Source organism: Micromesistius poutassou, assembly GCF_964030765.1.
Source record: "Micromesistius poutassou genome assembly, chromosome: 2".
Taxonomy (NCBI): domain Eukaryota; kingdom Metazoa; phylum Chordata; class Actinopteri; order Gadiformes; family Gadidae; genus Micromesistius; species Micromesistius poutassou.
In genome coordinates this window covers 13,278,364-13,288,589 of record NC_140272.1, presented here as the reverse complement: position 1 = coordinate 13,288,589, position 10,226 = coordinate 13,278,364, and the positions used below count along the sequence as shown (strand labels likewise).

Genomic DNA, 10,226 nt, shown 5'->3' with positions numbered 1-10,226 from the left:
CTCATAACACTAATTATGTATCTGCTCTCTTGTAATAAACTTATGTAGCCTAGTGCACAAAGTCTGCGCGCCCCGGTATAGGAAACAAAGGTGCTCACGTCATGGTTGTGGTAGGGTTGACAGAGCTGCCAGTAATGTGATCAGACCTGCTGGACAACAAGTTGACGTTGACGTGTTGACGTGACGTTGACGTGGAGAGAGTACTCACACCCCTGGGAGGGGCCAACTCTATTTTTGCATTCCACAAAGGTTGTGTGTATGTGTGTGTGAGTGAGTGTGCGTGTGTGTGCGTGTGTGACTTTGATGAATGATTTGTTGTTGCGGCAACAAGGCGATAACTGTGTGTCATCCTGTGGTCATGTGGACATGAATTTTGCTTCCTGATTTTGCTAGAAAAAACCTTGAAGTGTTAAGCATACTATAAATAGTTAGATGTTATGAGTGATTTCACAAATACACGTGTTTGATGTTATGTTTAATGTTGAATAAAATATTTTGTGTAAAGCAGCACATAAATAAGTCTTATATTCTATTTAGCTTTACTGTGTTAACTACAAGACTTCAGTTGTAGCTACGATGTGGCAAGCTATAGATGCCTCAACAATGCAAAGAAAAATACCAGAGCAGTGCTTTGAGGAAACAACCTTTTAAGGTAAACCTTTAGGGTGCATTGACTCAGCATTGTGCATTGACTCAGACTTGGATTGAACATATGCACATGCCACTGGCCCGTATCATGACTCCAGGTCAGGAGAACCAAATCCCAAATCCCTTCAACCTCAATGCTGCCGCTACTGCCCCACATGTTTCACAACATGCACCATCATGTGCCAACTCTGCAGCGGATTAAAGAAGCAGCTCAATGCAGCCAAGCCGCCTCAGCTCCAGCATAGCCCTTTCCTTCCATTCGGAATGTCCCTGCACTACTGCAGACTGCAGTCCCAACACACAAGGTTCACGGCATGCAACAAGATATGTTTTGCCTAAATGAATATGTCAGGGTCTCAGGGAACACTTTGAACTCCTTTCACCACCTTGTGGGTCGGATTTTGAACAAAGGTTTTATTCAAGCTTAATAGTTAAGCCCACACCTGATACATGTCTGTGGTAATTGGTTCCCCTTTGAAGGTAGATGGACATGTTTACTCATCTTGTCACTCATAAAGAGGAGGAAGAAAATAAGTTGGGTCACAGAGGGAGAGAGTAAGACACAAAGCAGAGAGAACAGAGATAATTAAATTCAAAAGTTTGATATTCAACTGGTTCAGAGTCACTCAGCGAGGCATACAAATCGTAACCTTTTTTTCTGAATAACCATTGATATACATCTGTACGACTACATAAATATAAATATATAGTAAGTTGAGCTTAAACATTTACATTTTACATGCAAATGCAGATAGAATATTCCTGCACACACACCTTAATGGTGCATCCCATTCCCATGAATATATATGACTTTTAGTGACAAGCCAAATAACCAGCTTTTTGCTGTCCTAGATAAAACAGAGTCATTAGGATAACCCTAACCTCACCTCAGAACCAACCAAGAAGAATCGCCTTGCCTGGTCGGTTTCTATTAACTGATGTGACAATGTATTGGACAGACCGACAGGGAGAGAGAGGAAGACTTCTGGTGGTCTCTGCTATGCGGTATATCAGAGAAATACAGTGGAAGCATCTCATATTTGCAGCATCTTAATTCAACATAACGTAGCCTGGGAAGAATGCCAGCCTAGAGAATTTGCTGACTGTATTTCAGGCTCTTAAATTTTCTAAATAAAATGTATGATTCGCTGAGTCCCATTTCTGGCACTGGGATAAAGAGCAAGGCTGATTCATGTCACCCAGGAAAATATTCTCCTGCTGATTCAATAAATTTATAGAAATTGTCCTTTTGACATAATTCATATACAGAGAAAAAAAGTGTAAGGAGTATAGGGGAACTAGATTGTGTGTCTTTGATTAAACCAAGAAGCTCCTTACACTTGCTCCTCAAAAGCCAACGGTCATTGGCTTTGTGTGATGGATAATCTGATGGCCTTTTCCTGCAAAGCCATTCATCCCTAATCGTCATAGGCAACACTGAGCTTTGCAGCCCTGAATTTGTTTAAACAAGTTTTTTTCTCTTGCTTTCTCTCTCTCTCCCTGTTTCTCTCTCTCTCTCTCTCTCTCTCTCTCTCTCTCTCTCTCTCTTTCACTCTCTCTTCCTCTCCCTCTCCCTTTCTCTCTCTCCCTCTATCTCTCTTTCTCTTTCTCTCCCTTTCTCTCTCTCTTTCTCGCTCTCTCCTTGTCTCGCTCTCTCTCTTTAACTGTGTGTGTGTGTGTGTGTGTGTGTGTTTTTTGTGTGTCTCTCTCTCTCCTCTCATTTCCCATAAATCTTCCTGCTGGATTGTAACAAACGAGGCCAAAGAGGTAAAGAGGCAGATTGCGATGACATTGAAAGGCAGAATAAAAAGGGAATGGCCAATTTATAGTGCTTGTGTTGTTCGTTGATGAATACACATAAGTCATGCCTCAGTAGTAATGGCTTGTTATGTAACGCAATGCTAACTTAGCAGTAAAAATGGAGAGAAGGAGAAGGGGGGAGATGAGGAGATATGTCGTTTCAGGGAGAAGAGAGAGAGTAAGTAAGAGAGACCGAGCAGATCAACCCAATGTGGACAATGTCTCTGGTGTGCAGCAATTATGTGATGGGTGTGGAGTCTACATAAGCTAATGCCTGACACATAGTAGAGCATGATTTCTTCCCCCCTCCCCACACCCACACCCACACCCACACCCGCACATAGCCTTATATTTGGCCTTTGTTTGTCCAACAAAACACTTCCTGTGTTTTTTGATGCAGGGCATAATTATTGCCATGTCTTTGAGGATGGTTTGGTCACGGTGTACTTGCTGGTCCCTAAAATGATAGAGGGAAGAGAGCCATGTGCAGTTATTACCCTGCAATGTTGACTCAAACTGACCTGACTGTTGTTCCATTTAGCAGAGCCAAGTGACTTTGTGTTTTTTATTGTATTTGTAGATTCATCTGTTGAGCCCTGAAGGAGTTAGCCATCTTGCTCGGGGATGCACATGGTTTGAAACACATATCCTTATCCATTAGTGTAAACATGCTCCAAATTCGTAAAACAGCGAAACAAATATGAGTTGTATCATCCTTCATGGTGTCATTCGCGCTTGGGGTGGAAAATGTACTAAAGGTTTGCCTTCCAGAGACCTGTGTTTAAAGAGCAGGATCTGTCTGCTTCTCTTGGCCATGTCACATTCATCTGCCCAGTCAGAGCTGATTCAGCTTTAACTTTGCCCCCTTCTTTCTTCTTTTTTTTTTCCTTTTGTTTCACTTTTTGTTGCATTCTTGATTTTCCATCTCATCTCCTTCTCCTTGCAGTCCACAGAGACTATCCACCGATCTTTCTCTTTCAATATTTCTTCATGTCTTATTGATTTCATCTCACTTGTGTTTTGAATACAAAGCTGCTACCAAATAGAAATATCATTAATTAAAATCATTAATGCTTTTCATACACAGCAGAGCCGCTGTGTGTTTAATAGGTCGTGCCTGTCAACACATGGCAGTGGAAATGGTACGGCCAGTGCTTTATTAACTATATAACATATGAAGACACAGACCTCCTCAGGGCTGTGAGTCATCACATCAATAAAACATCTAAATAAACAAAGTTATTTCATAACCCTATGATTCTGAGGCCAATGCCCCACTTTAATGTCACTATTATCATATTAGGGTGACTGAAGACGTTACGTAAAGTGTTACATTATGCATGAGACTCAAAGACCACTTTGTTAGGAATCATCGCTGTATATTGGTGAATAAAATGAAAGATGACAAAAGTATATAGAGGAAGTATACTAGTAGCATGCAGATGGAAGTATGATGATATAATATGAAATCACGTGATGTGATGTGATATTTTAGGATGGGCCTGTCCATGTGAGCCCCTCAAACAATACCTGCTGTTTCCCATCATGCTTTGGGCCAGCTGTGCGAAGCCTGTCCCTCTATCTTTCCCTCCATCTTAGTTCCTTCTCCTCATGCTCCCTTTCCTCTGCCCTTATTATTGCTGACTTGTTGTACACAAAACAGTGACTGAAAAATAAATTATAGTAGTATTTTGGCATTGCTGTATCAGAAGTATGACATAACAATCAAAGAGTGACTCATCTTATTGGTATATCTGACGTTCACATACTCATATGATAGGCATGACACACACACACACACACACACACACACACACACACACACACACACACACACACACACACACACACACACACACACACACACACACGCATACTTGGTTTCTGGTGAGATTTGCCATTCAGCCACCAATCAGACCTGATTTGCTGGAATGCTGAAAAACACAACACACACACAGTTCCTCAAAGGACTTAAAATGACCACATACTGATTACTAGCCATCGACTCATGCTACCAACCATTGAATAAAAAACATACACTCGAGGGATTATTATCTATAAAATAATACATTTTATTGAGAATATTTTTTTACAGTGAGATAACCAGTATATGAAAGCTGATATAAAGCATGCCAACATGCACACACAGTTTTGTCGACCCGAGGCGCTCTAGGACCCTGTGATGTGATAGGTGTAGCCAGGATATCCCTCATGCCTTGGGGATACCACAGCGCATGCGCGAACTGTAGACTCTCAGTAGCAACAGACACACACACATTCAGTGCGCTGAGTGTGAATGAGGTTCGGTAAAACACACGACAACGTTGTACCTGTTTAAAGCATTCGTGGACGGCGTAAAACCACCGACCAAGTAGCCGGATACGTCAACGAGAAATTGTATTGACGTAAGTTGGAAAGAAAACTATTTAAAAGTTAAAATACAACCTAAGTGGACTCCGAAGAAGTGCGTGAGTCTGTGTGTGTGGATCAGTGGTGGCAGATTCGAGATGACATCGATGGAGGAGCGGGATTAATACCAAGCAGGATCTTAAGAAGATGAGATTAATACTATCTGCACATTAACGACCAGCCGGTAAGCCACCTATTTGAAGCGGTCGGTGACCCGGGGATGGCTTGATCTCACCTACACGACCCGTTTTGGGTGAACGCTCACAACGCACTCATGTTCCAGTGGAAGAGAAAGAAAGTTTGCTGCGCTTGACTTGGATATCGTTTTTATTGCGCTGAACATACACAGCCCTATTAGTTTGTCTCATAACAGTAGGCGAGACCACCTGTTTTTGGTGTTTGGAGACTTTCCCCCACCATGTCTAAACCGGGGCTAAAGAAAAGCCACTGGACCTCCAGGGTGAGGGAGTGCGCGGTGGTGAAGGATGCCCGCGGGGAGCTCGGCGTGCCCCTCCTCGGGGGCGCGGAGAACGGGGAGTTCGCAACCATCGGACGACTGGACCAGGACGTCGTGGTGTACAACACTGGGAATCTAATCGAAGGGGAGTTGCTACTGGAGGTGGAGAACCTGTCCATATCCGGATTGCCTTTGTACGACCTGTACACCGTGATACAGAACTGTAAAGGTCCCGTCAGGCTGAAAACTGTCAGTCAAGGTAAGACGTTAAACAGTGGACACAAGCACAGCACCGTCTCAGTCCATTACACCTGATTCTCCCTTTTTGCAAATATTGAGTCATTTGTTTGGATTATGGTATGCTTTTGAAATACGCATATTAAAGAAGGCCAACTCATGGTTTTAATGCTGAATACCAGTATAGGACTAATAGGCCTAGGTTAAAATGGCTAGACAGACGCCTGTTTACAGTGCCCAGCCTCAGACTAGCAGCCAAGTGATGATGCTGTGCAGCCAGGTAAGGTGTTGCATCCGTTTCCTTAAGTCCCTGAAAGCTTGTTGTTGTTGTCGTCGTTGGGGGTTTTCCAAGTGGAAAACTAATGGATAACACGTTCTCGTCACTGTGGCCGGACTGTGCAGTTCATGGTCAGCTCGGCTCGGCACGGTCTTGCGGTTTGACACTGAAGTACTCTGACAGTCACCCAGCGTGACAGGCAGGCTGCCGGGGCCGATGGGACGCAGCTGGGGCCTCAGCCATGCTTTACTTCCAGGATCCACGGTGGTACTGGCAGATAGAGAAGAACAGTTTCTCTTCTAGGTCAGTTTCACACTCTAAGCATGTGAATCTGGCTGGGACATTTTGATCCGGGACATTTTCTAAGCAGTATCACAGCTCTGAATGTATTTTGATCATCCCATTGAATATTTATGGGTCAATCATGATGTACAAACTATGTTAAGTAGAAAAGCAGACTTTATCAGTTACCTTAATGGATTTCCTTCAATGGTGCCCTTCCATCTTTTCCACTTTATAATGAGTCTAGACACTGAGGTAAACTAATTCAGTCAGAGATAATCTGTTGCCTGGGGGGCCTATGGTTTTGCCAGGATCCACTTGGCGCCTTTCCAGGCTTTTCCTTAGGACATATTTTCCTGGGTGACATTATCAAGGTGTCATGAGCCGCTACATGATTAGATCCCATTTCAATTGTTTGAGTAATTAATGCTGACTGGGAGTTCCCCGCTCCGACCCCCCCCCCCCCCAATCAACCCTAATTGGGAAGAAATGCTCTGCAAATTAGAGCCATCTGTAAAATCATAGTGGCCCAATTTCTACTGACGTGGTCGTCTTTTCTTCAGACCTAATGAAGCCGGCTAAGGAGATTTATTGGCACAGTGAATGGTTAGCTCACTGCGATTCTGTAGACCGCCAGCTTGAGACAGACAAAAAGAGAAACAGACAGACGTTAAAGTGTCCAGTCAGAAGTTTTCGACACTCCCACAATAAAGTTGGCCGACTTCATCTCTCTCTCAGACAGACAGAGGAATTGGTTGAATTACACAGACACAGGAATTAGTTGTATTACACAGATAAGAGTCTCTCACCGATACTCCCCCACTGATAGTAATGTTTGCATATGGTATCAGCGGGACTGGCATACCCAAATCAGTCCATGTTCTGGTTCCCACACCTGCGCATAGGGCCAGCAGTTTGGTATTGACCTCGACATACTTTTATATTTACAAACAAATGCGTTCATGACAATATTCAACTGAGTAACCCGAGTCTGAATGGACCTCATGCGTCAGTCTTCAAAAGTATGCCCAAAAGGTTTACTGGCTAGCTTAATCACTCGCTCACTTCACAAACATTTAACTTCTCCAGAATGACGTGATGCTTTGTGTTTCTAGTTGTGCTTCCTCTTGCCCCTTCTAGTCCTCCCTGTGTCTGCCCTCATCAGAAGAGTTATCAGCCTACTGGGGATTCAGTCTTTTTTCAATTTGTTGCAGCATTGCATCATGGTGATTAACAATGACGTGACTGGGTGTACTGGCTCTACTTTTCCGGACACGAGTGGTTTTACTTGCATACGGTAGCAATAGTAGCTAACCGGCCCTACCCCTTTTAATGAACAGCAGTGTGTTTACTCTGGGGCACTGGGTGTACACGCTTTTCTGCATGTCTGCATCTTTGTGATGTGTATAGTTCTGCCTGTGTGTATGTATGTGTGTGTTTGATTTTTTTTTATCTGTGTCTTTTTCCGTGTGTGTGTGGTGTGTGGGTTCCTGGCATGCATGCATGTGGAAGTGTTTATTTCCCTCCCTCTCTGCAGGAAGTCAGACAAGCCTCTTTCCTCCTCCACCTTTGCGTTGTGACGAAGCTCACAGCAGCTCTGCTTCCTCTCCTCTGCACGGCTCCAGGGGAACTCTGCTGTTCATTTTACGTGTGGAAAGTGTGTGTGTTTTTCTCTGTGTATGTGTGTAAACAGGATGGATGAAATGTACATTTACTTATTTTCTATTTCCATAGAATTCAATGCCAAGCCCTGAAGTGATTTATTGATGCATCTTTTGTAATGCATTTCTTTCGTGCTCCCCGTCTGAGGATCCCCCAGAAACGAACAAAACGAAACAAACTTGGTTTCCCCAGAAACTAGACAATCTGGTGTGTCCCCAGAAAATATCTGCGTCTCCCCCAGAAACAAACTGGAAAATAACTGATGTGTCCCCAGAAAGTATCAGAATTTCCCCCAGAAATGATATGGTGTGGGCCCAGAAGCGATCTGGAGTGTCCCCAGAAACAATCTGGTGTATCCCAATTAACCATCTGGTGTGGGCCCAGAAACTATCTTGGGTGCATTGGACACTTTTAAAGTGGGACTTTTTTCTTCAATTTTGGTTCTTGTGAGGAATGCTTGTCTAGTCTGTCTGTTAATCTTCAGTCAGCTACAATAACAAGAACAAAGCTGACTTATTTATGGCCTATACTCAAGTGGAGAAGTAGGGACATCCTTGTTCCATTTCCTTTCATTGTTAAAGTCCTGTTGTCCTTCCTTCATATCGCTTTACAACCTCATTAATAGAACAAACTGCAGTCTCTAGCTTTATAGGCTGGATTTTATAATTACAAAACAACTCGGATGGAATTTGATACTCTATCACCTCCTTATTTTTAAAGGAGGAGTGAGCTATGCGTTTCCACAGGAGAGGGCATAACCTACTACTGTACTATGCCCTGTCTCACACAGCCTCGTCCTTCTGGGCACAGACTGAAGTTAATATGCAAACATCCGGCTACTTAATTCATAGCTGTGTGTGTTTGTGTGGGCATGTTTGAAGTATTGGTGTGTGTTTGGGTCAGTGAAACGGTATTAAGTGGAGCCGGCCCCACCCAAGCTGAGGAAGGCTTGCGCCTTTGGCGGGCACCCAGGAAGTAGGGCGATGGCAACGGGAGTCTAAGGATATATAAGGAAACGGTGCTGTATAAAAAAAAAATAAAAAAAAGTTTGCCTTAAGAACAGGCCTAGTCGCAGGGCAGCGCTTTATCAGAGAACAAAAGGTCTGCTTCCACCCTGTCTGTTATGGAATTCTGGATCTCAAATCAAGACTTCTGCTTCCTAACTACCGGGTACTGCTTAAGGGCTCATAGCATTATTGTGAGGATAATTTGTGGACATTAAAACAAATTGTCATTAAAACAAACAACTCCAGTTTCCACCCAGTGAAGACGGTATCATTCGGGGTGTTGTGCTACTCAAGCTCAACTGTAAAGGAAACCGGATGCTGTGTGTTTTGGTTCCTGTTGGGTAGGATTTCTCCCTAACCCCTTTGCTTCCTCTCCACTGATTGGTCAACGTTAAAGCCAATCACGGTTGTTCATCAGCTGATTTCCCCTGATGTCATGGCATAGCACAAATCAAAACAAAGTGGCCGTGGTTCTCCGGGGACCTTAACCAGGCTAATTATCACCCTGGCTGTGAAGAACTCGTCATCATCCTCTTGTGCTTTTTAATCACGGTCTGGCTCTCGAGTCTGATAACACAAATCCCATTAAGTTGAGTCCATCGCCTACGAAGAATGTGAAGATATGTTTGGGGTTTATGAGGGCCGTATTGTCCTGATTTAAGAGGATTTAGAGGATGAGTCTATTGTCTGCTGGTACATTCACAGAATTCATCACACACACACACACACACACACACACACACACACACACACACACACACACACACACACACACACACACACACACACACACACACACACACACACACACACACACACACACACACACACCCTTGTGACACTCTGCCATTCAAAGGGCTCGATGAGTGACCTGTTGGTGACTTGGCGGCGGTTATGGATGACAGCCCCACAAAGAGTTGTAGAGTGCTTTGTGTGGTTGTGGTGGCCACCGGGGGTGTTGGGTTGGTGCGCAAAGCTAGGAAAGGACTGGACTTGAATATAATTAATACAGATGGTGGCCTATTGTGTAAGTGCTTATATCTAGGTAATGAGCATCCCTTCAGATAAAGTAAAAACTTATATAAGTAAAAAGTAAAAAAAAAAAAGTATAAAGTAAAAAATTCATTTTGAACAGGAATTGTTTTCCTGACTGTGTTGCATATAGATGCATATCTGACATGTTGTCAGCACAAATGCAATTACTTTACATTCTATTTGCGCTTCAAAAGCCTTTTTTCCTTTCATATTTTCACTAGCCAGACTTCCTTTATGCGTATGGCATCATTGTCTTGCACAATGCATTTTTCACAATGGCTCCACTTGTCATTACCTCCACGGTGCCCATCTGGAAAGATAGGTGGATGTGGTCAAGCTCAGCGGTGGAGCGCTTCTGATTGAGAAAGCATGTGTTGCTTCTGGACCAGCGAACAGCTTCAGTCATCGCATG

The 10,226-nt window shown here is 43.5% G+C and overlaps 1 protein-coding gene across 2 annotated transcripts in view; it reads left to right on the top strand.

Moving 5' to 3' along the window:
* The first annotated feature begins 4,745 nt into the window (after window positions 1-4,745).
* The window catches only part of magi1b (membrane associated guanylate kinase, WW and PDZ domain containing 1b), an 86,294-nt gene continuing 80,813 nt past the window's right edge, over window positions 4,746-10,226 (top strand). For both annotated transcript variants that reach the window (XM_084464306.1, XM_084464305.1), the window contains exon 1: window positions 4,746-5,573. In XM_084464306.1, the coding sequence (XP_084320432.1) occupies window positions 5,276-5,573 (298 nt within the window). In that variant the 5' untranslated portion in view covers window positions 4,746-5,275. The remainder of the gene's footprint in view (window positions 5,574-10,226) is intronic.